The sequence below is a fragment of the Oryctolagus cuniculus genome, chromosome 19, assembly GCF_051225735.1.
Source record: "Oryctolagus cuniculus isolate XC-2025 breed Fujian yellow rabbit chromosome 19, ASM5122573v1, whole genome shotgun sequence".
NCBI lineage: Eukaryota > Metazoa > Chordata > Mammalia > Lagomorpha > Leporidae > Oryctolagus > Oryctolagus cuniculus.
In genome coordinates, this window is record NC_142885.1 from 69,107,645 (window position 1) to 69,135,552 (window position 27,908).

General features: G+C 54.7%; 1 protein-coding gene across 4 annotated transcripts in view; it reads left to right on the forward strand.

Moving 5' to 3' along the window:
* Nucleotides 1-8,660: 8,660 nt before the first annotated feature.
* Nucleotides 8,661-27,908, forward strand: part of CREBBP (CREB binding lysine acetyltransferase) — a 136,484-nt gene continuing 117,236 nt past the window's right edge. For all 4 annotated transcript variants that reach the window (XM_089321279.1, XM_051836278.3, XM_089321280.1 and 1 more), the window contains exon 1: nucleotides 8,661-8,794. In XM_089321279.1, the coding sequence (XP_089177405.1) occupies nucleotides 8,710-8,794 (85 nt within the window). In that variant the 5' untranslated portion in view covers nucleotides 8,661-8,709. The remainder of the gene's footprint in view (nucleotides 8,795-27,908) is intronic.

Genomic DNA, 27,908 nt, shown 5'->3' on the forward strand with positions numbered 1-27,908 from the left:
TTCACGGGTGGGCCCCACAGCTGTGCAGCTCCTCGCCTCAGGACAGTTTCTCAGCCCAGAGGAAGCCCTGGATTTGAAGCGCACAGGGGCCACGCTGCGGTGAGGAGGCAGGAGTACCAGCTCTGCAAACCTGAAGTGGCTGAAACTGTGGGCTGAGGCACTGCAGGGGGGGAAGCTTGGGTGGGAGGGGCCTCCTGAGCTCCCCCTGCGTCCGTGATGGAGGGCTGGGCTCTTCACGCTCGGGGTGAGGCTCCCCAGGCTTCTACAGTGCTCCAGACGACAGGGCCACGGTCAGGCGAGGCAGGAGGAAGGGCCGTTCTGGCAGCACGGACGTCCTGACCTCGCTGGGGCAGAGGCCGCACTAGCGTCTCATTAGTGCTCCCGGCATCTGAGGGAGCACGCGCCTCAGGAGCAAGGAGCACGTCCTAAAGCAAGCTCTTCCTGGAAGGGGGTGGGCATGAAAAAGTCCAAGCTTCACGGGCAACCTGGCGTCTGCCTCAGCCACCCAGGGCTGCTGCTGCAGTGTCAGAGCGGCCAGAGACGCACGTCATGAGTGGGGCTGGCCGCATTGCAGTAAGAGCTTACAAAAAACACAGGCGGTGGATGGGTTTGACCACGGATCGTGGTTTGACCGTCTCTGCCCTAGAATAAGGCCTTGCATTCAAGACTCCTTATGGCCCTGGGCCCCACCAAACCACAGAAAGATCCACAGCAGAAGCAGTTTGAGGACTGAGCCCTGCAGAGACAGAGACGCTAGAAAAACCTTGGCTTTCTTTTCTTTTTTTTTTTCTTTCTTTCTTTCTTTTTTTTTGACAGGCAGAGTGGACAGTGAGAGAGAAAGACACAGAGAGAAAGGTCTTCCTTTGCTGTTGGTTTACCCTCCAATGGGTGCCGCAGCCGGCACACTGCGCTGATCCAAAGCCAGGAGCCAGGTGCTTCTCCTGGTCTCACCATGGGGTGCAGGGACCAAGGACCTGGGCCATCCTCCACTGCACTCCCTGGCCATAGCAGAGAGCTGGCCTGGAAGAGGGGCAACCGGGACAGAATCCGGCACCCTGACCAGGACTAGAACCTGGTGTGCCGGCGCTGCAGGCAGAGGATTAGCTTATTGAGCCGTGGTGCCGGCCAACCTTGGGTTTCTGTAGAGCCACTCTAACAAGCATGAAAAAGGCAAGCCGAAGATGTTCAAGGGTACCAGTCAGTAGTAGCTGTCGGCTGGAATAACAGTCACTACTTTCCAGAAGGCAGTGATAGAATCCATTGTGTTAACCACAATAGCTACTGTCACTCAAAAATGTTAGACACACAAAGAAACAGGGAACACAAAACAGGGAACACCATCTAAAGTCAAGGCAAAAAGCAGTCAATACAAATGGAACTTAAGATGCCCCAGATGTATAAAGTGGTTATGTAAGTTTTATATATGTTTCTTTTTAAAGATTTACTTACTTGAAAGGCAGATTTACAGATAGGCAGAGGCAGAGGCTGAGAGAGAGGTCTGCTATCTGCTGGTTCGCTCGCCAAATGGCTACAAGAACTGATGGAGCTTGGCCAATCCGAAGTCAGGAGCCAGGAGCTTCTTCTGGGTCTCCCACATGGGTGCAGGAGCCCAAGGACTTGGCCATCTTCCACTGCTTTCCCAGGCCATAAGCAAAGAGCTGGACTGGAAGTGGAGCAGCCGGGACTGGAACCGGCGTCCCTATGGGAAGCCAACACTGCTGGTGGTGGCTCTACCTGCTATGCCACAGTGCCAGCTCCAATTTTGTGTATTCTTAAAGGAAGATAAAGTCAATGAGTTAAAAATATGACCTTAATGAGTGAACTAATAGAGAATTTCAGCAGAGAAATTGAAAATGTGAGAGAGCTACATGGAAATTCTAGAACTGAAAAGTAAGATAACTGAAGCAAAAAAATTCACTGGGCAGCCTCAACAGATTGCAGCTGGCAAAAGAAAACAAAAAACAAAAAACAACAAAAAAAAAACAAAAAAAAAACAGTAAACTTGAAAACATCAATAGAAATTATTCACTAGGAAGGACGGAGACAAAGATGATTGAGAAAAAAATGAACAAAGCTTTAGGGACAATATTAAGCAATTGGAAATCCATGGTTGGAGTTCCTGAAAGACAGAGTTATATTAAAGCAGATATAATTTTGAGAAAGTAATGGCTGAAGGCCGGAGCCGCAGCTCACTAGGCTAATCCTCTGTCTGCAGTGCTGGCACCCAGGTTCTAGTCCTGGTTGGGGTGCCAGATTCTGTCCCAGTTGCTCCTCTTCCAGTCCAGCTCTCTGCTGTGGCCCTGGAGGGCTGTGGAGGATGGCCCAAGTGCTTGGGCCCTGCACCCACATGGGAGACCAGGAGGAAGCACCTGGCTCCTGGCTTTGGATTGGTGCAGCGTGCCGGCCGTAGCGGCCATTTAGGAGGGTGAACCAACGGAAGGAAGACCTTTCTCTGTCTCTCTCTTTCACTGTCCACTCTGCCAGTCAAAAAAAAAAAAAAAAAAAAAGAAAGAAAGAAAAAAGAAAAAATAATGGCTGAAAACTTCCCAGATTTGATGAGAAACACCACTTCATAGAGAGAAATGGAAGAATGAGGTTTATTGATGCATATTGGAGTGAAAGATATAATAATTGCACAGGAAGGGTGGTAAGTAAGTAGAATTTTTATTTTTATTTTTTATTTTTTTTATTTGACAGGCAGAGTTATAGACAGTGAGAGAAAGATACAGAGAGAAAGGTCTTTCTTCCATTGGTTCATCCCCCAAATGGCCGCTACGGCTGGTGCGCTGCGCCAATCCGAAGCCAGGAGCCAGGTGCTTCCTCCTGGTCTCCCATGGGGTGCAGGGCCCAAGCACTTGGGCCATCCTCCACTGCACTCCCTGGCCACAGCAGAGAGCTGGACTGGAAGAGGAGCAGCCAGGACTAGAACCAGCGCCCATATGGGATGCCAGCACCGCAGGCGGAGGATTAACCAAGTGAGCCACAGCGTCGGCCCCGTAAGTAGAACTTTTAAAACATGAAAATGGAGGAAAGAATAAGAGACTACATGTACAATTTTTAAGTTTATTTGAAAGTTAGAGCAACAGAGAGGAAGATAGGGAAGGGGAGAGAGAGATCATTATCTGCTGGTTCACTTCCCAAAGGACTGCAACAGCCAGGGCTGGGCCAGGCTGCAGCCAGAGCAGACTCCATCCAGGTCACCCACGTGGCTGGCAGAAACCTAAGCTCTTGAGCCATCGCCTGCTCCCTCTGGGAGGCATTAGCAGGACTCTGGAGGGGAAGAGGAGCAGCTGGGACTCAGACTGGCACTCTGATTGGGATGTAAGTGGCCGCTTAGCCCAGTGCACTTAAGCAACTGCACCTTTACCACAACTAAAAAATAATGTTGAGAGGGTAAAGAAGCAATTCCCAAAAAGAATCACAGAAAATGGCATTTATGTCAGATGTCTCAATATTCAAAACAAATTTTATTAGTGTCTGGCTTTGTCTCTTGGAGGGGTCAAAAACACTCAAGGATTGGCCTAGCTTAGTAAAAATTCACGTCTTGCACGGTAATACGCCCACAACTTCAGGAAAATGGTGACCTCCCAGGAGGGAGGCAGGGAATGGGGAGGGAGGACTTTAGCCACTGATGTGCTATTTCCTAATTAAAAAGAACAAAAGCCCAAATGGCAAGATGTTAATATTGCTTCGCGCTAGTTATGTATACACAAGTGTCTGCATGTAACTTGGTGTTTGACTTTTTTTTTTATGAATAACAATAAAAATAAAAATAGCACAGGGGAGCAGAGGAAGGGAGCCGGGTCCACGTACACGAGGGTCTCGAGAAGCTTGCTGGGCGGGGAAGACACCGGCAGGACCAAGGGTAAGCTGTGGATCCCGCCAGTGCATCCCCTGAGGGGAGGGCGTCTGGGGTCAGGTCAGAGCCGAAGATGCAGCAGGAGAGGTGGGAAAGGCCATGCAGGTGCAGGGAGGAGGGGGAAGGGGTCACCTGGCTGCTCCAGACAGCAGCTGCGTGTAGGAGCCTGGGTCTGCAGGTCCCTCCGCACACCCTCCATCCCGACCCAGCACGGCAGTTCTGTGTGCAGTGGGGCACGGTTTTGTCTTTGCCATAGCTCAGGAAGCAGAGATTCGGGACTGGGACCCCCAGTGTGGGTGCTCCCAGAGCAGGCGGCCAGCCGGGCTCCACCAGGACCCGCTGGAGTCCCTCCCAGGCCTCGGCCCTCCCCACGGCTGCAGGTAGCAGTTGGGCTGTCTCTTTCTCCCCACTGTTGTGCGTGGCTTGAAGCTGAAGCGTGGATGAGTACAGGGGCTCCAGTGGACCTGCAGCCTCCTGCTCGTGGTTGCGGGCCTGCAGCAGCCACTCCTGGGAGGAGGAAGGGCAGGGTCTGGTGGCATCTCCGGGGGTGGGGGTGGGGGAGAATGTAGCTTCACAGGACACCCAGTCCTGGCGTGGATGGCTTCCTGGCCGTGTGACGGGTACAGCTGTGGTGTCCCTGGCTCAGAAGGTTCCCGTGCCAGGCTGAATCCTCTGCCGCTCCTGTCTTGAAATTCTTCAAACTTCATGAACAAGGGACCTACATTTCCATTTGCACTGGGCACCCCAAATGGTATAGCTGGCCCTGTGTCCAGGTGGCCAGCTCGGAGAGTCAGTGACGGAAACCTGGGGTGGGAGCACAGGAGAAAGGCTGGGGCCTGCTGGGGAGGAAGCGTCCGCCAGGGTTCGAGTAGCGGGGCTGGGTGTGCAAAAGCTCGGGAGAAGTCTGCATCCGTCCACCTCACCTCCTGTCTTCGCAGTTCGGCCTCTGAGTCTCTGGCTGCGTGACATCAGAGCCGCCCCCGGGACTGCTCCCCTCTGCTGAGAGCGCCAGCCTCTCGCTGACACACCTGCACTCTCTCTGCCTTCTAAACTGACCTTTTGAAAACAGGAGCGGCCTCGAGATCCGTCACAGCGACACGGCCCAGGGCTGCCGCACAGGACTCCTCACGCCTTGCAGGTTACCCACTGGCGTGGGTTTTGGCGTATGTGGTGCTGTGCCGCCGTCTTCAGAATCAGTTTTGGAGCACTTTCACTGCTGCCGTCACTCACAGAAGCCCTGCCTCCTTAGTTGTCATTCGCTGTTGCCCAACTCCCTGGCACCCGCTAAATTGTCTTCCTGTCTCTACGGGTTTGCCTACTCCGGCCACTGCATCTGAATGCAGTCACAGGATCCTGAATGGAATCGCAGACACCTTTGGTGTCTGGCTGCTTTCTCGTGGCACAGTGATTTTGAGGTTCCTCCACCTGTAGCATGAATCAGCACTTTTCATGGCAGAATAATATTCCATTGCGAGGACAGACTCTGTGCTTACTCACTCATCAGCTGATTTTTTTTGAAAGATTTATTTATTTATTTTATTTGAGAGGAAGAGACAGAGCCAGGAGCTTCTTCTGTGTCTCCCATGTGGGTGCAGGGGCCCAGGGACTTGGCCATCTTCCACTGCTTTCCCAGGCCACAAGTAGAGAGCTGGATCGGAAGAGGAGCAACTGGGACTTGAACCGGTGCCTATGTGGGATGCCTGCTCTGCAGGCGAAACTGTCAGAAGGCCTAGCGCTGGGCCAGGCTGAAGCCAGGAATTCCATTCGAGTCTCCCACATGGGTGGCAGTGGCCCGAGCACTCCAGCCATCTTCGACTGCTTTCCTAGGCACATTGGCAGGGGCTGGATCAGAAGTGAAGCAGCTGGGACTTTGGCCCATACGGGATGCTGGCGTCACAGGCAGTGGCTTTACGTGCTGTGCCACAACGCCAGCCCCTTTCTGCCTCTCATTCTCTTGGCTCCCAAGAGTTCTGTAGGTAGGAATTCCATGGTTGGTCAATGCGGTCTCTGAGTTTTGAGACGCTGAGGTTTGTGACAAGCCCGTTGCCCCAGGTGTACACCCTGGAGGCCCCGTTCGTGGCTGGGTCAATTCTCCCGGCCTTACTTCCTGTGACTTACTGTGATATGAGGGCAGTATTCCCTCCCAGGAGACAGCGCAGTGGGGCGGCGGCCAGGTGCTCAGTAGTACCCCTGGCCTCCAGATGGGGGGCAGGCACTGCACTTCCTCCTTCGCTGCTCTGTCCTCAGCATCTCGCCCAGGATTCCTTGAAGGGCGTCAAGTGCAAGGCAGAAGAAACACATGGAGATCAGAAAGTACCAGAAGTGGCCGCGGTGATGCCGCAGCATCCCAGGGGACAGAAAGCCCTGCACAGCAGGTACGTTTCAGGCGGAGCGTGCCGAGGCAGAAGCTCAGGTTGGAGTGAGGACCCCGACCGCAGGCTGGGCCCCGGCTGGTTCAGGTCACTGACCTCCAGCCGTGGGGTTCCACTTCCCTCCGTTCTTCTGTCAAGGGGCCACAAACGTGCACCACGGCTGCCCAGCAGTGTGCAGACGCCTCCTGGCCCGAGAGTCACTTGCTAAGGCTCGCTGGGGCTGCATGGCGTCTGCACTGCCCCCAGGTAGGTCCTGGGGAAGGTCCCCTGGGGGCTGGACACCCTGCCCGGTCTGGAGGCCTCCAGGACCCAGGGGATCCGAGAGTGTTTATCCCTCACCCATTCATTCACCAAATTTTACATGGCTACTTGTTGGCCACTGTGCTGTCACTAAGAGAAGGCTTGGCCCACAAGGAGCTCTGGGCCCCACACGCTTCCTGCCTGTTCTGTGCAGACTGACTTCCTGGATAGTCCTCCACAGGAGTTAACTCCCCGCAAGTGCAGGGATACCTGACAGATACCTGACAGATAAACAGATCTAGGGGCTGCCTGGAGGAGGTGACATCTGAACTTGGAGGACCAATTAAAAGTTTAGCCGGCCTGAGTGTTCCCAGTCCAGGGCAGAGCAGGCCTGATGCTGGCAAACATCTGGTGGCCCGGCGGGTGGCGAGCAGGCCCGAGGGAAGTCCTGCCGGGCTTGCCACCGCCATCTTACGCCCTGCGTGTTTCCACTGTGTTCTTTATAGCGGAATTTGCCAAGTTTTCCACGGACAGGAGGTAGCTGTTTCAAACAGGATCTTTGCTTCTTCCGGGACGTCCACCAGCGTTCCGTGAGGAGAGGCGAGGATGCTTAGCGGGAACTTGGCCAGGGCAGCCGGCGGACGAGGCGGACAGCACCGGAGCCGCGGGTCCGCGTCCCCAGGGAGGCGAGAGGGCGGGCCGGCGCGGCGCGGTCAGAGCGGCCGGAGCCCCTGAGGGGAGCTCGCCGTCCGTCCGGGGCACCTGCAGGGGGCGCGCCCCAGAGCCCCGAGGGGAGGCGTCGGCCCTGGGGCTCCGTCGCCTCGGAGTTGGGGAGCGGGGCCCTGGGAGTCCCGTCTGCTGCTTCCCGCCTCGGTGACCTTGGAGAAGTTGCTCGGGCCCTTCCTGCCTCAGTTTCCCCTCTCTGCCGCGGCCCGACGGGCAGCGGGCCGGAGCGTGGTCTGCAACCCGCAGGGCCCAGTCCACACCTCCGGCAGGCGGCGAGAGAAAAGTCGTCCCCGGCCTCCCCTCGCCCGACGGGCAGGGGACGCGAAGAGCCGCGGAGGCGCGGCGGCTTCCCGGCGGGACGGGCGGGCCCGCGACCTCACGGCGCACGCTCCCGGAACCCGTGCCCCCGCGGCCCGGCGCAGTCAGAACAAAAAGTGGCGGCTGGGCCCGGCGCCCTCGCGCCCCGCAGGCCCGGCCCCCGCCGGCGGCCGGTCGCTCGCTCGCTCGCTCGCTCGCTCGCCCCACGCACGGCCGCCGCGCCTTCGGCCCTTCCGCCCGAGCGCGCTCGGCTCTTTCCGCCGCGGCCGGCGCAGGTGGAGGGGGCGGGGCGGGGGCCGTGCGTGGTGACGCTGCGGGGGGGTGACGCACCGGCGTGCCCCGCCCCCTCCCCCTCCCCGTTCAGGCTCTGGAAAGAGAAGAAAAAAAACTTTCTTTTTTTTTTAATTGAGGAATCAACAGCCGCCATCTTGTCGCGGACCCGACCGGGGCTTCGAGCGCGATCTACTCGGCCCCGCCGGTCCCGGGCCCCACAACCGCCCGCGCACCCCGCTCCGCCCGGCCGGCCCGCTCCGCCCGGCCCTCGGCGCCCGCCCCGGCGGCCCCGCTCGCCTCTCGGCTCGGCCTCCCGGAGCCCGGCGGCGGCGGCGGCGGCGGCAGCGGCGGCGGCGGCGGCGGCGGCGGCGGCACGGGGGTGGGGGGGCCGCGGCGGCGGCGGCGACCCCGCTCGGCGCATTGTTTTTCCTCCCGGCGGCGGCGGCGGCGGCGGCGGCGGGCCGCGGGCGGCGAGCCGAGCCCGGAGCCCCCTCGTCGTCGGGCCGCGAGCGAATTCATTAAGTGGGGCGCGGGGGGGGAGCGAGGCGGCGGCGCGGCACCATGTTCCCGGGGACTGCCTGAGCCGCCCGGCCGGGCGCCGTCGCTGCCAGCCGGGCCCGGGGGGGCGGCCGGGCCGCCTGGGCGCCCCCGCCGCGGAGTGTCGCGCTCGGGAGGCGGGCAGGGGATGAGGGGGCCGCGGCCGGCGGCGGCGGCGGCGGCGGCGGCGGCCGGGGGCGGGCGGTGAGCGCTGCGGGGCGCTGTTGCTGTGGCTGAGATTTGGCCGCCGCCTCCCCCACCCGGCCTCGCTCTCCTCCCCTCGGCGCCCGCCCGCCCGCCGGCCCGCGCTCGCTCGGCGCTCGCTGCTGGCCCGCGGCCGGCCGGGCCCCCGGCCCTGCCGCCCGCCTTCGCGAGCAGGTGAAAATGGCCGAGAACTTGCTGGACGGACCGCCCAACCCCAAACGAGCCAAACTCAGCTCGCCCGGCTTCTCGGCGAATGACAGCACAGGTGAGGAGCGGGCCGGGGGTGTGGGCTCGGCGGGGCGGCGTCCACCCGAGGGCGGCGGACGGAGCCGGGAAGTTCGCGGGCAGCCCGCCTGTCACCGGGCCCGAGGGCGCCGCGCTGGCCCGGGCGCGCCGGGCTCGGCGGAGTTGGCTGCTGTGCCGGCCCGCGACGCAGCCGAGCGGCGCTCGGGATAGGGGGCGCGGGGCGGTGCGGGCGGACGCCCCCCGCGGCCGGCGCGTGGGCGGGGGTCGCGGCCCCTTGCCGCGGTTTCCCCCGGGGCCAGCCGCCCTCTCGGGAGTTAGCACGAAGAAGTTTCGTGGAATGTGTGCCTCGGAAAAACGCGAAGCAGTTATTTTGAAAACTCTTGATCTTTTTTTTCCCTCTCTCTCTCTCTCTCTCTCTGGTGGGTGGGGGCCGCCTTGTCATTCCATTTTTCAAAAACCCGGCCTTCGTTAGGAACGCGTCTGTCATCCGAGCTGCCGTGGCGTGTTTTCACTTACACGCTCAACTTTCAAAGAAAGTTGGCGGATCCTGCGAGTCGTCTGGGCTGCGGCAGCCTCCGCGGGAGCTTTGCTGCTCTCCGGGGTGGGTGCGCGGAGAAGTTGGGTTAAGCCGTGTAGGAATCCCGATGTTTCGGAAGACGTACCAGCAGGATGCTGACTAAGTCACCCACCCACCCGCTATGAAGCAGCTTCCCTGGGAACCCGGGGATCTGCAGGAGCCCGAGAGGTCGCGCGGCTCGCGGGGCGTCCTCCCGGAGCGCCCTCCTGCAGCCGGGCTTGGGAGCGCCGGTTCTCGGCGCGGTCGGTCCAGTGTGGCAGCATCTGAAAACCAGTTTCCGACGAATGGGCGAATGGAATTACACCTGCTGCTCGCAGGCCCCCGGCGGGTGGAAGTCTTCCTGTGACTGGCCACTAGTGTACTGAGGAGCCTGTGCGTGTTCTGGAAACTGAGTTTTGTGGCTTCAGTGTGGAATCCGGTTATGACAGTGGCTTGTAAGTTAGGGAAGGGGTCTAAGACGGTCGGCCTCAGGAGAGTGTCTGGTTAACTTACAGGCTGTTGCCTGGTCCGGGGAGTAGTATGGGGGCTCCCGAAAGTCAGGCAGGGTGCTTTTCTCTTGAACGGCTGGCGGCTGAGCTGGGCTCTGGTTTTAGGAAGGGGACGCACGGGGTGAGAGGTGTGAAGCCGCGCGGTGCACACCCTCCTCTGGGCCCGGCCCTGCAGCCTGCCCGCCCGGTCAGCTCGGAAGCCTCTCCAGTGGCCGCTGGCGTGCGTTTTAGCGCTGCTCTTGTTGGACTTCTGCACGGGGGGGGGGGGGGGGGGGACTGAGAGAGACTTGTGCTGCTGTGCACAGAAGGGGCGTGGCCTTTTGGGGTGGCTTCTGTTGCCGGATAGGCCGGGGGATGTGCTGCCAGTCGGACAAAGCTGTTACGGGAAGGGGTTCCCCCAGGTACCCACTGCCTCTCCGTGTCCAGTTTGGGCCCTCGTGAAGCACAGGGCTGCTGAGCTTTTCCAAGTGTGGAACAAAGTCTGTTTTAAAGAATACGAATAATGAAATAACTACTCCAGCTGGGTCGTGAGTTACACGTTTGTCACAGTCACTGGTCTGGACGGGTGTGTTGGTATGGGGACCAAGGACTCAGACGGCTAAACAAGGCACACTTGACAGTAACTCCTAGTCTGGCATCGGGTGCCGAGATGGACATGGATCTTGGTGTCTCTTAAGTAGATAGGTGACTAGGGTATTTACATTCAGTACATTGAAATGATGGGAGAGAGACCTGAGAAAGTAACATTTTTGAGATTTTCAGCCCTATTTTGGTGAGATTTGGGCCGGGTGGTGCAAGCATTGGCCCTGCAAACGTAAGAACCGAGGGAGTGGAATGGCCGGTGTGCCGCGAACCTGAGCACCAGGTCAAGTCTCAGCTGCTCCGCTTCCCATCCTGCTCCTTGCTGTTGTGCCTGGAAGAGCAGAGGAAGATGGCCGGGTGCTTGGGCGCCTGCCACCCACGTCACAGCCCTGGATGGAGTTCCTGGCTCGTGGCTTTGGTCTGGCCCAGCCCTGGCTTTGTGGCCATTTGGGGAGTGAACCAGTACATGAAAGTTCTCTGTCTCTGTAACTCTGATTTTGAAATAAACATATCATTTTTAAACAAATTGAGGGATGGGCGCTGTGTTCTCCAGGGGGACCTGAGGGTTTGGAGAGAGAGGAGAAGGCCGCCTCGGCAGCCTGAGCACCGGGAGCAGCTTGTGAGGTACTGAGGCCAGGGGAGCCGGCCCAGGGCGCGTCCCTGCCTGGAGGTGCCTGGGAGCAGCAGTGGCTGAGAGGAGGAAGCGCTGATGTTGAGGCCCTCACCGGCGGGGGCTGCCTGCGCGGCGCTTGCCGTCCATCTGGGGAGCGTCGAGGTAGGCACCGGACGCCGCGGGACGGGCTGGACGGGCCGGCGCATCCGAGCGTTCAGTGAACCGTTGCCACCAGTGACAGATGGTAGTCACTGAAGGCTGGGAGGGCTCAGAGAGATGGCGTGGGGACGGGCATGTGCCCCAGAGCAAGGGAGCAGGGGCCAGGAGGGAACCGTCCTTCCCCCACTGGCGGCGCGGCGTAGACGCGGATGTGGCCGCCACATCGGCCACACGGCGGTCTTTTCTTGCCCTCTCTCACGGATGCAGGCTCTCCTTAGCATCCTCTATTTTAAGTGTGGCCTTTGTGTTACCAGCTGTGTGTGCTTGGAACCTTCTTTTTAATATGTCTAAGTTAAAGTAGCATGTTAGTGTGTCAATATTGAGGGGTTTGATTTCACAGTGTGGGGGAAACAGGCAGGCAGGCAGGAAACTATCTGGGGGTCCATCATGACAAAGTTTTTAAGAACGAGTATGGGTGTGTCATCCCGTGCTGTAGGAGGCTCTGAGCAGTCGTGGCGTTTGATCAGTGCCGTGGAGAGCGTGTTCAGAAAAGCCTGTGGTAAATGCAGTTCCTGGCCACAGTATTTGGATGAAGGGATGATCTTCTCTCTGCGTGCAGGACTTTACACATCGGCGTTTCCCTGTGCCATCTTAGTGTGGTCCTTCCAGCATCCTGTGTGGTGGGAGGCAGAGGTACCGTCATTGCTGTTTTCTGGGCACGGACTTAGACACGGGAGAGGTGGTCTGCCCAAAGCAGCGTGAAGGGCTGGCGCCAGAGCCGGACCTCCACCGTGGAAGCAGGCACTTGCGTATATGTTTTGTAGATCTGCATCCAGACACATTGACCTTGCTTGTGAGCTCAGGAGACTGCCATGCTTGGGAGGTTTAAACAGCATCACTCCAGCCAGTGTGTTCAGTCCCTTTGGGGGAAGTTTGTAACTGGCCGCGTCGAGGGGTGCAGGAGCAAGACTCGCGCTTCTCTCAGGCTCTGGTGTTAGTCTCAGTCTGTGAAGTCGCGTGGGCCCACGTTCCCCTGTGCTGCAGGTTAGTTTACCTCACTGCCAAGTTCTGTCTAAACAGGAAGTGAGTTTTCTGGGGACTCCTGGAGCTAGGTCTTTGTGACTTTGCCTTGCTTTCACTTGGTACAAAAGCAGGGGCTTGTGAGAGGGTCCAGTGCCTGCCGTGGAGGGCGTGGAAATGGAGCACCCCGAGGGTGCCTTAGCAGTCACCGGAAGGTTGGGAATCACTTCTGGTGTGGCACTCAGGTTTGGTCCTGTGATTCTTTTTTTTTTTTTTTTTTGACAGGCAGAGTGGACAGTGAGAGAGACAGAGAGAAAGGTCTTCCTTTGCCGTTGGTTCACCCTCCAATGGCCGCCACTGCCAGCACGCTGCGGCCGGCGCACCGCGCTGATCCGATGGCAGGAGCCAGGTGCTTCTCCTGGTCTCCCATGGGGTGCAGGGCCCAAGCACTTGGGCCATCCTCCACTGCACTCCCGGGCCACAGCAGAGAGCTGGCCTGGAAGAGGGGCAACCGGGACAGAATCTGGCACCCTGACCGGGACTAGAACCCGGTGTGCTGGTGCCGCAAGGCGGAGGATTAGCCTAGTGAGCTGCGGCGCCGGCCGGGACTGTGATTCTTAAGCATAACTGCAAGGACTTGTGCAGGGCTGAGGCTGGGGTCGTGAGTGCATTTCTGCAGCTTCTAGGTTGTGCCGTGGGGTTGTGTGATGAAGTGTGCCATTACTTGGGGCTCCCTCCGCTGTGCTTAGTTTCTGCTTAATGTGTTTTAAAATACAATGGCTAAAAAGGAGTTTTCTAGAGTGTTCTTGCTATCTCACGTCCTTGTGAGTCTTTGAGGGTTGGAAAGCCTTGCCAGTTTAGTTTTGGGGAAACATTCGGGCACACTTGGAGTGCCTTCCAGGAATCAGAGGGGCTGTGCTCTGGGGAGGTGGTTGTAGCCAGAGCTTCCCAGAGCCCTCGTCTGCTGATGGTGCTGTTGCCATTCTCAAACCTCACTGACCCTGAACCCTTCTATTTTATTTTTAAGACTTGTTTTGTGTTGTTAGAAAGGTAGAGTTACGGGGTGGGGTGGGGGAGAGATCTTCCATCCTGTGGTTTACTCCCCAGATGGCTGCAGTGGCCTGGGTGGGCCAGGCCAAAGCCAGGAGCTGGGAGCTTCTTGGGCCATCTAATGCTTTTCCAGGCCATTAGCAGGGAGCTGGATTAGAAGTGGAGCAGCTGGGACATGCATGTGCCCATGTGGGATGCTAGTGGCATCACAAGCAGTGGCTTTAACCTCTATGCTGCTGTGTCGGCCCCTGGAACGTCTTTGGTGTTATGCAAAAGGGTTGGCAGACTTTATGTAGAGGGTCAGAGTGCGGGCGAGTTTTTGACTTTGTGTGCCATGTGGTCTGCGTTACCACTCTGTGGTCATTTCAGTCAGAAAGCAGCCATAGGCAACATGGATGTGAATGGCTGTGGCGTGGGGAGACTTGAGTTCCAGTGACTGGCCCCGGGATGGAGGTTGCATTACCCTGGTGGGGTGTGGGGCTGACTCCCGAGCCCCTGTCTGAGTGGTGGGTGCCCTGCTGCCCTAGGCAGGTTGTCAGGAAGGGTGGCTGCGCAGTAGCAGCACAGGCCTCCTAGCACCCACTGTGTGCTGGCCTGGACACTGACCGTGAAGTGAAGTGGGGAAGAGGGGCGGTGGGATGGCCTTGAGCTCAAGGTGCAGCGGGTGAGACAGACACTCGGGAGCTCGTTAGCAGCCTCTGTTGTATTCTTATCAGTTTTATGTACTACTTTATTTATGATGAGAGCTAAGTGTAACCGAACGCCAGGTGACTTCAGGAAGAGGGGTTTTGCCTTCTGCAGAGCCAGTGGCCTGCACAGCATTCTCCTCGGGCCCCGCCCTGGGAGCTGGAGCTGTGCCCGCACACCCTAGGTCCTCAGGAAATGTTTGAGAAAGAACACACAGTATTTGCCCTGCAAAGTTGTCACGGTTTTCTTCAGATTTTGCTTTTGAGCTTATTGCCACCAGTCAGGTCTGTTCTTTGTTCTGTGGCCCCACGTTCTGTACCTGTGCACTCTGGCCCAGCGGCAGGTGCTCAGGCCAGAGCATGTTTGGGGCGAGTTCCATCAGACTCAGTTTCCCCTCCGTGCAATGGCGGTCACAGCTCCTGTCGCAGTTGGGGATGCTGTGTGGGACGCCTGGGCTGGGCGAGTGTTCAGGAGGGGTGCGAGCACCAGGTTGGTGGAACCGAGGCCTGTTGCTCTGGTTCTGGAAGGGACAGCAGCCTTGTGCGTGTCCACAGAGGCCTGCCTGTGGCCCGCGTGGTGGTTCAGCGCCAGGGATTCTGTCGTCTGTGCTGCTGGTCGTACCTCTGTTTTCAATTGCAGTTTAAAAATGGGAACATAATGGCTATGACATTTTAAAATTACAGAAGTGTAAGTGGCATGCATTCTGAAAATCCTGGTAATCTGAAGCAAAGTTCATGGGCTGCTCAAGCAGCAGATGAATGAATGTATGATTTTGTTCTTTCTTATATACAATATACTCAAGTGTGAGGTACCCATTGAGCAAAGCAGTGTACCAAGGATTCTGGTAGATGCCTTTTTTTTTTTTTTTAATTTATTTACTTAGGCCGAAATTACAGACACAAAGAGGGGGACACAGAGAGGTTTTCCATCCGTTGGTTCACTCCCCAGATGGCTGCAACTGCTGGAGCTGGGCCTGTCCGAAGCCAGGAGCTTCTTCCTGGTCTTTTGTGTGGGTGCAGGGGCCCAAGCATTTGGACCGTCTTCCACTGCTTTCCTAGGCCATTAGCAGGGAGGTGGAGCAGCCAGGAATTGAACCAGCACCCATATGGGATTCTGGTCCCGCAGGCAGAGACTTAACTACTACACCAAAGTGCCAGCCCCATAGATAGCTTGGAGAACTGTGTTGACAAGACTTGGAGGTGACACTTAAGAATTCAAAATGCAACCAAGTGTAAAAATGAGTCTGAAAAGGCCACGAGAGGAGGGCTGCGTGCATTCTTTCCTGGGTTCCTGGGTTGGACACTGTGTGAAGCAGCCCCGGAAGTGGCTTGGGGACCCTGGGCTGAGGGAAAGCCATTCATCAGGAGTAGTTGGGCCTCTTCACGACCCCTGCAGAGCCAGAGTGGAGCCAGGCAGTGGGTGAATCCTGCTCATCTTGGGTGGCCCCTGGGCTGCTGTTGTGACCTGTGGCAGCTTCTGGTTGTGCAGGGTCTCTTGGAGGCTCTGGCACTGTTGGCACCGCCCCGTGTTTTGGGCGTATGTGCCTGGCGTTCCCTTCTGGCTCCTCTGTTCAGAATGTGGGCTCTGGCCTGTGCTGTCTTCACCTGGGGAGAGGATGCCGCCCTTCCCAGTTAGGGCTTCAGCCTGGATTTCCCAGTCTGGGAGAAATGTAAGTCATTGCAGCCACACTTGTGCAGTTTTTCCGGATTCCACCTCTTGGGGGGTGCCACGACGGGGCGTGCGCAGGAACCCCTGGAGCGCCCTGCAGAGGTCAGGTGCGTGCTGTGGAGGCTTTGAGCTTGAGCACTGCACACCTGCACGAGACGCAAGAAGTGAGCAAAACCAGCTGTTCCTCTTTGAAACTTTCAGGCAGTGTGGAGAATGGTCGTCTTTGAGAACTGCCTTTGGCGTGTTTTCTGGTTCTAAACTTAGGGAGTAAGGCTGTTTTTGAGGTCTGCGTCTTAAAGTTGAATTTGTTTTTAAGCTTACCCTTCAAAAAGACCTGGATATCATCCCGTGTGACATTTCCCCCGGTGTTCCATTTCCATTAAGCAAAAAAATGTTTAGTTGAACCACTGCTAAGAATAGTAAAATCTAATGGTGAAAATTATTCCACTTGCTTACATCTGACTCTCATTTCTAGGTGTCCCGTCTGCTGCTGTTTGAAAATGTCCTCCTTTGTGCCTCACTCTGTATGTAGGTGTTACAGCTGTGCTTACGTCACCTTCAGTAAGCAGAGAAAAAGAGCCACTTGGTAGGGCCGTGAATTCTGTCATAAAGTAACTTCTTGTCATAGTCCAAAAGTGTTCTCTTTCCCCTGTTTTGTAATTTTCTTACCTAAATTACACTACCTATACACACTTTATAGTTAGAATAACTAGTGAAATAGCAAGAAAAATAAACTACTGTTCTTTGTGGTAGCCTATAGGAGAGGCTTGTGCGATATTTAAATAGACTTGACTCTGGGATTTGGTTGCAAACTGATGACACTCAGGAGCTATGGAAATCTGTCAAATAATTAGGGACAATTATGAAGTAGAAGAGCTTGACCCAATTCCTTTGGATTAAAATATTTTGAGTATTTGTCACCTGATTAAAAGTAGAACCTTCTAAGCATGACTCAGAGTTGAAGGAAATGTCAGAGCTTTTTATTCCGGGTCCCAGCATGTGTGCCGTGGAGGCGGCTCTGGCTCCAGCTCAGGTGGACGCGGAATCCTGGCTGCTTGGCTCTTGAGCACTGTGTCTTGGGCCAGGGGCCATCTTTGAGCTCTGGGCAGTGTGTGTGTGTGCCTGTGTGTGTGTGCGTGAACACAGCGGGCTACAAAGGGATGCTTAGCATTTCTGCTCACTCTGACTGGCTGTAGCTGTGGGGCTGCTGCGGTACCTGGCATGTAGCAGGTCGAGGCAGCTGTATTTGTGTTAGACATCATCCACCCCTCTGGCTGGTGAGGACACGGCTGGTGTAGTCCAAGGCCAACCCAGAACCAGACACTCGGAGCTTCTCGAGGGTAAACCTGAAGCTGCCGCCCCTGCTGCTACCAAGTCTGGCGAAGCTTCAGTCCCGGTTTGTAAAAGAATGGAGTAAGCCAAGTAAGAATCGGGAGTCCTGCAGAGTGGTGCTAGCTTGACTCACATCACTCATCCTGCCTTTGCAACGCAACTGATCGTTATTGGAAAATTGAACTCTGGTGAAATGGAACTGCTTTTCTAGTAATTATTCCAGAGCAGTGACTGGAAATAGGTTAGGATTTAGTGAAAAAGGGAGTGTGAGTACAGAGAAATTACAAAAGTGGTCTTTGTGTTTTAGGAGACAAGAATTAGGGAGGTGCTGAGAGCAACAGTGCAGTGAGATTCCCTCCCTGGTCCAGCTTGGTCAGTTTGGAAGGAACTGACCAGCTCTGTGTGTGCTGTGAGAGTTTCCTCTTTGTACAGATTCTGTAGTGGGAAGTTGTGTCAATGGCGATTACTAATTTTCCGTTCTCCTAGGTATTTTAAGTGTGGTGACTTCAGTTTTTGCTGGTAAAAATTGTCCCATGGTGGACAAAGGATTTTTGGTGCTGACTTGTGGGTCTTTGCGTTAGATCCTGTTCACGTGCTTAGCTGTGCTGCTCTGTGGGAAGTGCGACAGAACACTGGTGGGCTTTCTGCAGGATTTCGGCGGTGGCTCTGCCGTGGGAATCCGGTGTTCGCCCCGCGCATCCTGCCCTGTGGGTTGCACTTCTCTCTGAAAGCCTGAGAGAGGACTGCTCACTGTCTTGAGAGTTCAGGTTGCAGCCCTCCCTGATGGCTTTCTCTGGCTGGGACGGTTGGAGGACGAGCAGGTTTCTTAGCAGAGGGAATCGATTCGGACGTGTCCTGAGTTCGAGTTGTGATGTGCTTGAGAACGGAGGTCGGTGCTGTCATGGGAACTGTGTGGTGATGTACGTTTTGTGACTGCAGCTGCCCGGCCCTGGGACAAGGTGGTGTGGCGCTGCGTGGTTTAGATGTGGCTGCTGTGCCTCAGAATGCAACCTTGAGTTTTCCAGTGGCTGCATGTGGCTAGTGGTGAGAGCTTTTAAAAGCGGGAGCCTTTCTCAGTGCCCCTGGCTTGGGTCTCAGTTCTAGTCCCTTCACTCTTCAGTTCCGCAGTGTTTCAGTGGAGATGACGTGTGGGGCACTTTGAGTGGCTGCTCCTGTCCTCTAGGAACTCTGAAGGGTGTGGCAGTATTCAGAGCTCCCTGCCACCAGTTCTGTCCTTGCTTCAGGCTGGGTGGCCAGGGAGACTTGTCAGGAAGGACCTCGGTGTTCACTCGGGTGAGGGGAGAGCTAGCCTGGGCATGTGACAGCCGTGTGAGGTCTCTGAGAACTTCAAATGTCAAAACAAGGGGTGCAGGTCACCCTGTTAGGGCTGAGACAAAGAATACAGCATTTAAGAAAATCCCATCCTGTCCAGAGTAGTTGGGGCAGAGCTGTTGTGACTGTGTTTTTCATAAGTTGAGATCACCTTCTTCCCAAAGTGTGCTTTTCCATCCAGTCTCAAATCTTGAGAGACACTGGTAGCTGTCGTCCCCTCCCCCAGTTCCATTTTTGGGAGGAGAAGGACCCTGTGGAAAGCAGCTTAAGAACTGCAATTATGACGGGGTCTTTAGCCTAGTGGTTAGGACACCCCCCTCCCACACCACAGTACCTGAGCGCAGTTTCCAGCTCCCTCTCCTGACTCCAGCGTCCTGAGTGATTGAGTCCCTCCCACCCGCTGGGAGACCTGAGTTGCATTCCTGGCTCCTGCCTTACGCCCCAGCCCAACCCTATTTGTAGCAGACATTTGGGGAGTGAACCAGTGATAGGAGCTCGGTGTCTCTGCCTCTCAAAAATAAAATAAGATATAAAATGAAACAAAAAAATTTCAACTAGTGTTCTTATTTAAGATGTTAGGAAATTTTTGTTCAAGCAGGAGAATTTTCTTCAAAAGGATTTTAAAAGAATTTCTTTTGACTAGATGATACGTTGATGTTTCAAAATTTCAAAACATAAATAAAGAATACTGGCTGACAAACTTCCTTCCTGTCCTTTCTGGAGCTGCCCTTTCCCCTCCAGGCAGGAGGCAGTGTTAGCTGTTTCTCAGGTGTCACTGTAGAGATAGACTGTGCATAGCCAGGCAGATACAGCCTCGTCTTTTGTAGAATAGTTTTCAAGGTTGTTTCTCAAAGTTTTATTTGTATTTACTTGAAAGAGAGAGATCCCTCATCTGCTGGTTCCCTCCCCAGGTGCCTGCAGCAGCCAGGACTAGGAGCCCAGAATTCAGCTCAGATAGCCTCTGGTGTGGCAGGGACCCACGTTCTTGAGCCATCATTCTCTGCCTTCCAAGGTGTGTGTTAGGGGGCCCGGCATTGTGCGCAGTGGGTTGTGTCAGTGCCTGTGATGCGGGCATCCCATATGAGCCGGTCTTGGTCCATGCTAATGTGCCTGTGCTTGGGCCCCTCCTATCCACACGGGAGACCTGGATGACGCTCCTGGTTTCAGCCTGGTGCAGCCCCAGCTATTGTAGCCGGTTGGGGTATGGACTGGCAGGTGTAAGATCTCTTTCGATCTCTAACTCTGCCTTTCAAAAAAGTCTTGCCTTTTTTTCTTTCCTTCTTTCTTTTTAAGGTGTGTTAGCAGGGAGCTGGGATGAATTATGGAGCTAAGACTCCAAACCAAGCGCTCTGATGTTGGATGCAGGTGTCTTGAGTGGTAACTCAACTGCTGTATCAAATGCACGTCCCTCTTACTCTTTTTACTTTATTACATGGTGGTGTTCTGTGAGTACTTTGCAGACTGATAAATATTTCAGCTGCTGAAAATACTAATATTCAAAGAGCGGGCTTCATTCTAAAAGCTTTAATTTTTAATGGTAAAATCCTTTGGTGCTATAATTAGATAAGTAACAAATTATTTTAGTGTTTTCATTATATGAGATGAATAGGAAAAATGGAAGTTTTAGAAAAATTAATTGCATGTCATCTGGAATACTAAGCGTTTTGTTACCAAAGTAAGTGTTGTGGCATACCTGCATCTCATATCAAGCGCTGGTTCCAGTTCTGGCTCTTCGGCTTCTGATGCCGCTTCCTGACAGTGTGCACTCTGGGAGCACAGGGCGTGGCTCAGGGACTTGGCGTCCCACCCCCAGGGGGGAGACCCCGGATGGAGCTTTGAGCCCCTGGCTTCAGCCTGGTCCATCCCTGGCTGTTGTGCATTTGGAGGTGAATCAGATGGAAGATTTCTCTTTAAAGATTTATTTCTTCGTTTGAAAGGCACAGTCCCGGCCGGCGCCGCGGCTCACTAGGCTAATCCTCCGCCTTGCGGCGCCGGCACACCGGGTTCTAGTCCCAGTCGGGGCGCCGGATTCTGTCCCGGTTGCCCCTCTTCCAGGCCAGCTCTCTGCTGTGGCCCGGGAGTGCAGTGGAGGATGGCCCAGGTGCTTAGGCCCTGCACCTGCATGGAAGGCCAGGAGGAAGCACCTGGCTCCTGCCATCGGATCAGCACGGTGCGCTGACCGCAGCACGCCGGCCGCAGCGGCCATTGGAGGGTGAACCAACGGCAAAGGAAGACCTTTCTCTCTGTTTCTCTCTCACTGTCCACTCTGCCTGTCAAAAAATTAAAAATTAAAAAAAAAAAAAAAAAGGCCGGCGCCGCGGCTCACTAGGCTAATCCTCCGCCTTGCGGCGCCAGCACACCGGGTTCTAGTCCCGGTCGGGGCAACGGATTCTGTCCCGGTTGCCCCTCTTCCAGGCCAGCTCTCTGCTGTGGCCAGGGAGTGCAGTGGAGGATGGCCCAAGTGCTTGGGCCCTGCACCCCATGGGAGACCAGGAGAAGTACCTGGCTCCTGGCTCCTGCCATCGGATCAGCGCGGTGCGCTGGCCGCAGCGGCCATTGGAGGGTGAACCAATTGCAAAGGAAGACCTTTCTCTCTGTCTCTCTCACTGTCCACTCTGGCTGTCAAAAAAAAAAAAAAAAAAAAAAAAAAGGCACAGTCCCTGGGGGTGGGTGGGTGAGAGGCGTGAAGACAGGTCTTCCATCCACTGGTTCACTCGCCAGGTGGCTGCAGCTGCCGGGACTGAACCAGGCAGAAGCCAGGAGCTTCTCCCACGTCTCCCGTGTGGGTAGCAGGGCCCCAAGCACATGGGCCATCTTCTGCTACAGGCCATTAGCAGAGAGCTGGGTTAGAAGTGGAGCAGTAGGGGCCGGCGCCGCGGTTTAATAGGCTAATCCTCCGCCTGTGGCGCTGGTACCCCGGGTTCTAGTCCTGGTTGGGGTGCCGGATTCTGTCCCAGTTGCCCCTCTTCCAGGCCAGCTCTCTGCTGTGGCCAGGGAGTGCAGTGGAGGATGGCCCAAGTGCTTGGGCCCTGCACCTGCAAGGGAGACCAGGATAAGTACCTGGCTCCTGCCTTTGGATCAGCGTGGTGCACCAGCCGCGGTGGCCATTGGATGGTGAACCAATGGCAAAGGAAGACCTTTCTCTCTCACTGTCCACTCTGTCAAAAAAAAAAAAAAAAAAAAAGTGAAGCAGTAGGAACACGAACTGGAGCCTATACTGGATGTTGGCATTGCAAGCAGCAGCTTTACATGCTATGCCACAACATCGGCCCAAGAAAAAAAATTTTTTTTTTAAAGATCTTTTCATTTATTTGACAGTCAGAGTTACACAGAGAGAAAAGGAGAGGCAGAGAGAGAGAGAGAGGTCCTCTATCCACTGGTTCAATCCCCAGTTGACTGGGACAGCTGGACCTGCGCCAGTCTGAAGCCAGGAGCCAAGAGCCTCTTCTGGGTCCCCCATGTAGGTGCAGGGGCCCAAGGACTTGGGCCACCTTGTACTGCTTTCTCAGGTCATAGCAGAGAGCTGACTCGCAAGTGGAGCAGCCGGGACCCGAACCAGCGCCCACATGGGATGTCAGCACTGCAAGGCGGCAGCTTCACCCACTACACCATAGCACCGGCCCCCCACAAAGAAACATTTTTTAAAATGCATATGGTACACCCAAGTTCTATTTATACTTTCTTAGTTCCTGGAAAAGTTTCTTAAAACCTCTAATTTTGATTATCCACCTTATTAATTTATATACAGATATTTGTTGCTTAATAACCTACACCAAGCTAAGGTTAAAGTGAACATCAGTTTCTTGCTTGGTAGAGTGTCTGGTAACATTGATATTAATCCCAGACCTTCTCATTAATTTTGTTAATTATTTAGAGATTGTAAAACACTGAAGATGACTTAGAAATCCCTTTGAAAAGAACAGGTTAAATTGGGCTCCATCAGAGGAATGGTGGGTTCCTGCCATTGCAGGTCTGGGAGGGGGAGGGTTGGGCCATTGAGAATCAAGAAGCAAATTAAGGACGGAGAAGAGAATGATAATTAAATTATTTTTAGGGGTGAAAAGATGTATGCTGATGTGTATATGGAAAATTTCTGGAAACTGTATTTAGGAGATGGAGAAAATGGGTAGTTCTGGAGGATCTCTGCTGTTCATTTTATATTCTTAGTGCTTTTTTTAAAAAAATGTATTTTATAAAAGACTTACTTATCTGAAAGAGTTGGAGAGAGAGAGGGAGAGACAGAGAGAGATCCATCGTCCATCCATTGGTTCACTCCCCAAATGGCCGCAGCTGCCAGAGCTGGGCCTGTCCAGAGACAGGACCTTCTTCTGGGTCTCCCAGGTGGGTGCAGGGGCCCAAGTATTTGGGGCATCCTTCTCTGCCTTCCCAGGTGCATTAGCAGGGAGCTGGATCAGAAGTGGAGCAGCCGGGACTCGGTGCCTACCTGGGATGCCTGTGTCACAGGCAGCAAATTTACCTGCTACACCACAACATCAGTCCCTAAATGTATTATTTGTATAATGAAACCTGAATTAACCAACTGAAAGCAAAACATCTTTATGTGTGTGTATTTTGTGTCTTTGTATTTCTGGCTAGGAGAATCTGTTAAATGATGACAAGCAGAGTTTTGCTTGATTTCTGTTGCAAAACCTTTGTACTTGCAGGGGCCAGCACTGAGGCGTAGCAGGTGAAGCTGCCGCCTGTGGTGCCGGCCTCCCATATTGGGTAGAGCTGCCTTTCAGATAAGTAAATTAATCTTTTTTTTTTTAAACACCTGTACACCTCTGTCTGAGTTGATTAGGTAAGACTCTCCATCCAGAGACAGACAGATGTGGTTGTGTTTTGATATGATGTCCACTTACCACTTCCTCTGTTACTCGCTCTGTTTTAGCAGAATCTCTTTTATTGGTGGTGTCCTTGTTGTGCTGGGAGCTACAAGACATGAGAGCCAACTAATGCATCTTTGGACTATTTTGAATTATGTCAGATTTCTTGATTGTGCTAGGTATGAAATGTTACATGTAGGTGGTCTCATTCCTTTAGAAAAAAGTAAATCCAGCCTTAAAGTCTTGAAAATTCATTTGTAAGGCAAAGAGAAACAGAGATTCGCATCCATTGGTTCACTCCCCAAATGCCTGCAACAGCAGGGCTGACCAAGCTGAAGTTAGGAGCCCAAAACTCAATTCAGATCTCCTATAGGGTGGCAGGGACCTACGTACTTGAGGCATTACCTGGTGTCTCCCAGGATGTGTGGAATTAGGAGCAGAGCTGGGACTTGAACCCAGGCACTTCGATAAGGGATGCGTGTGCCCCAGGCAGCAGCTTCATCGTGTGCCAGATACCTGCCCCCTCTAGCCTTTTAAACTAGTCTTGAACGCATCTCAGGTTTTATCCTCAAACTGCAAATCCTCCTGCTAGAAACTGCGCTTGATGCCAAAGCCAGCCCCCTGCGTCTGGGCACCCCAGTAAGGAGGGCTGCTTTTTATTTATTTTAAACATCCTAAACTGGTCGCTGAGTCATGTGACTGAAACATAGCGGACAGAGGCAGTAGTTTCCTTTGCTTCCTCCGCTCATTCTCCGGTTGGTTGTGCTCTTCTCTCTCTCTCCAGGCACTGTTCTTAGCTGCCTCGCCCCCCTCCTGCCCCTTCCCTGCTAATGGAGCAGGGGGAGAGCGTCTGCATTGCCTGGCGTTCCGTTGCGGGAGCTGGCTGTGGTTGGTTTAGTGTGCTTCCCACCGGTGGGCGGTTCCCCTTCCCCTCTTACCTTCTCACAGTAGTAGCCCAGCAGTTGCGTGTGCAGTGACGTAACAGGCCCTAGAGTGGGGTGAATGAAAGGCATACACCTTGCTGGTTTTGACCAGATCAGATTTCTCCTGCAGAGCTTGGAGGGTGACGGGAGTCTGTGTGCAGTCTGCTGGCCGTGTGTGTTGCCTGCATTACTGCCGGCCGGGTGGGGGGGGGGTGCACAGGTTGCTCTTCAGCTCCTGATCCCCCTCACCGGGTGCCTCTCTCTGCTGCGGCTGCTGCTGGTCGATGTCTGACTTTATGGGACTCTCTCTGGACTTAAAGCATTCATTTTCTCATACGTTGTGAGCAGGCACCTCTAAGTCTGCTTTAAAAAAAAATTATCCATTTATTTGAGATGCAGAGTTACAAATAGAAAGGAGAGACAGATCTTCCATACGCTGGTTCACTCTCCAAATGGCCACAATGGCCAGAGCTGGGCTGATCTGAAGCCAGGAGCTGGGCGTTTTCTTCCGGGTCTTCCACGTGGGTGTAGGGACCCAAGCACTTGGACTGTCTTCCACTGCTTTCCCAGGCCATTATCAGGGAGTTGGATTGGAAGTGGAGCAGCTAGGACTCGAACTGGCACCCATATGGGTTGCTGGCGCCTCAGGTGGGTGGTCAACCTATGCCACAGCGCCAGCCCCCTAAATCTGCTCTTATGTCGCCCTCTCTCTTCACTCTGTGTGGCTGCCTGCCAGCAGCAGCTCACAGACTTTGGGACAAAGGACCTGGCCTGCAATCCTGTGCTTGCTGGTACTCGGCACGGCCAGGTTTTCTGAGGGAGCGGGCCTGCAAGGCGTCCAGGGCGGCCTGAGGGCTCGGATCCCATCTTAGCCCCACTTTCCTCCCGCTCTAGGACTGTTCTTAGCTGAGCTGTAGGGTTACTGCCCCTCACGAGGCCCTAGTGCCCTCTCCGCCGTAGTGACAGAGGTCACTGGACCCTTTCTGATGTCCTGGGCACAGACCACTGGGGTAGCGTCTAAGAGACTGCTTGGACACTTGCCGTTGGTCTGGTGGTGGCCCGCTGCTGTTGCAGCCACCCTGTGTTCCACCCTGAGTACCTGGACAGAGCGGAGGTGGCGCACAGGCTGCTTGTAAGCAGCACATGCCTGGGCTCTGGGGCCGCAAGTGAAAGGCTCGGGGTCAGCGCCCAGCGTGGCCAAGAACCTCAGCGTCAGGCCTGTCTTGGGTTTTTGAGTGGGAGGTAAATAGTAACCATTCAGTGAAGCAAGACTTCTTAATGCCCAACAGAGTTGCCATGAAGTGCATTTGAGAATGAAAAGGTGAAACGCCACAATTTTGATAGTGAATTATGCAAAGTGAATTTTTACTTTTGCCAGGAAGAATTTTCTTGAAAATTATATGAAGTACATTTTTTATAAAGATTTTATTTGTTTGAGAGGTAGAGTTACAGACCGTGAGGGAGAGACAGAGAGGTCTTCCATCTGCTGGTTCACTCCCCCAAATGGCTGCAACAGCTGGAGCTGCGCCAATCTGAAGCCAGGAGCTTCTTCCGGTCTCCCATGCAGGTGCAGGGGCTTAAGGACTTGGGCCATCTTCCACTGCCTTCCCAGGCCATAGCAGAGAGCTGGATAGGAAGAGGAGCAGCCAGGACTCAAACCGGCGCCCATATGGGATGCCAGCACCGCAGGCGGAGGATTAACCTACTGCGCCATAGCACCGGCCCCATGAAGTACTTTTTTTTTTTTTTTTTTTTGACAGGCATAGTGGACAGTGAGAGAGAGAGACAGAGAGAAAGGTCTTCCTTTGCTGTTGGTTCAGCCTTCAATGGCCGCCGTGGACGGTGCACTGCGGCCGGCACCGAAGGCAGGAGCCAGGTGCTTCTCCTGGTCTCCCATGGGGTGCAGGGCCCAAGCACTTGGGCCATGCTCCACTGCACTCCCGGGCCACAGCAGAGAGCTGGCCTGGAAGAGGGGCAACCGGGACAGAATCCGGCGCCCCGACTGGGACTAGAACCCGGTGTGCCGGCGCCGCTAGGCGGAGGATTAGCCTAGTGAGCCGCGCCCCCATGAAGTACATTTTTATATCATATATTTCCCCCTAGATTTACATTACAGTTTCTAAGTTTCTGCAGTTTTATTTCCACGAGTTTTATTTAATACCCCAGCTTGATTTCCTTCCTCTGACTCCAGACAGTGTAGTTTGTAGGATTTTTGTGTCTTCAGTGTGTTGAGTAGGCAGCTTTCCCTCCAGGAGCCCACTATGTGGGTCCCTCTGTAACATGAATATGTGTGTTAGACTATTCTTAGGAATTTGGGGTTAGAGGCCAGCATTGTGGCCTAGCGGGTAAAGCTGCTGCCTGAGATACCAACATCCCATATGGGCTCCGTTTGGTGTCCTGGCTGCTCCACTTCTGATCCAGCTCCCTGCTGATGGCCCGAGAAAGCAGTGGAAGATGGCCCAAGTCCTTGGGTTCTTGCACTCATGTGGGAGACCTGGAAGTATCTCCTGGCTTCGAATCAGCCCACTGCCGGCTGTTGGGGCCCTTGTAGTGAACCAGCAGATGGAAGATGTCTCTGTCTTGCCATCTCTCTGTAACTCTTTTTTTTTTTTTTTTTTTTTTTTTTAACAGGCAGAGTGGACAGTGAGAGAGAGAGACAGAGAGAAAGGTCTTCCTTTGCCGTTGGTTCACCCTCCAATGGCCGCCGCGGCCGGCACGCTGCGGCCGGCGCACCGCACTGATCCGATGGCAGGAGCCAGGAGCCAGGTGCTTTTCCTGGTCTCCCATGGGGTGCAGGGCCCAAGCACCTGGGCCATCTTCCACTGCACTCCCTGGCCACAGCAGAGAGCTGGCCTGGAAGAGGGGCAACCGGGACAGAATCCGGCGCCCCGACCGGGACTAGAACCCGGTGTGCCGGCGCCGCTAGGCGGAGGATTAGCCTAGTGAGCCGCGGCGCCGGCCCCTCTCTATAACTCTTGCAAATAAATAAATAATTTTTTCCTTTTTTTTTTTTTTTTTTTTTGACAGGCAGAGTTAGACAGTGAGAGAGAGACAGAAAGGTCTTCCTTTTTCCATTGGTTCACCCTCCAAATGGCACTAAGGCTGGCACGCTGCGCTGATCTGAAGCCAGGAGCCAGGTGCTTCCTCCCAGTCTCCCATGCAGGTGCAGGGCCCAAGCACTTGGGCCATCCTCCACTGCACTCCCGGGCCACAACAGAGAGCTGGACTGGAAGAGGAGCAATTGGGACAGAATCTGGCGCCCCAACTGAGACTAGAACCCGGGGTGCCGGCACCGCAGGCAGAGGATTAGCCAAGTGAGCCACAGCGCCTGCCGATTTTTTTTTTTTTTCTTTTAAAGAGGAGATGGTGTTGTGGCATACCGGATAAAACCTCCACCTGCTTTGCCAGTATCTCATGGGCGCTGGTTCAAATCCTGGCTGCTCCACTTCTGATTCAGCTCCCTACTAATGGGCCTGGGAAAGCAGCAGAAGATGGTCCAAATCCTTGGGCCCCTGCTTGCTTGGGAGACCTGGAAGAAGCTCCTGGCTTAGGTCTGGCAAGCCTAGGCTGTTATGGCCATTGGGGAATAAACCAGCTTAAGGAAGATATCTCTCTCTGTTTCTCCTCTTCTCTCTGACTTTCAAATTAATAATTAAATCATTCTTTAAAAAAAAAAAAAGAAATTTGGGGTATATAAATTAGGTTGTTCATTTATTTTAAAGGCAGAGTTACAGAGATAGACAGAGCCAGAGAGAGATCTCTTCCATCTGCTGGTTCACTACTCAGATGGCCACAACAGCCTATGCTGCGTCTATCTGGAGCCAGGAGCCAGGAGCTTCTTCTGGGTCTCCCAGGCGGGCGCAGGGGCCCAAGGAC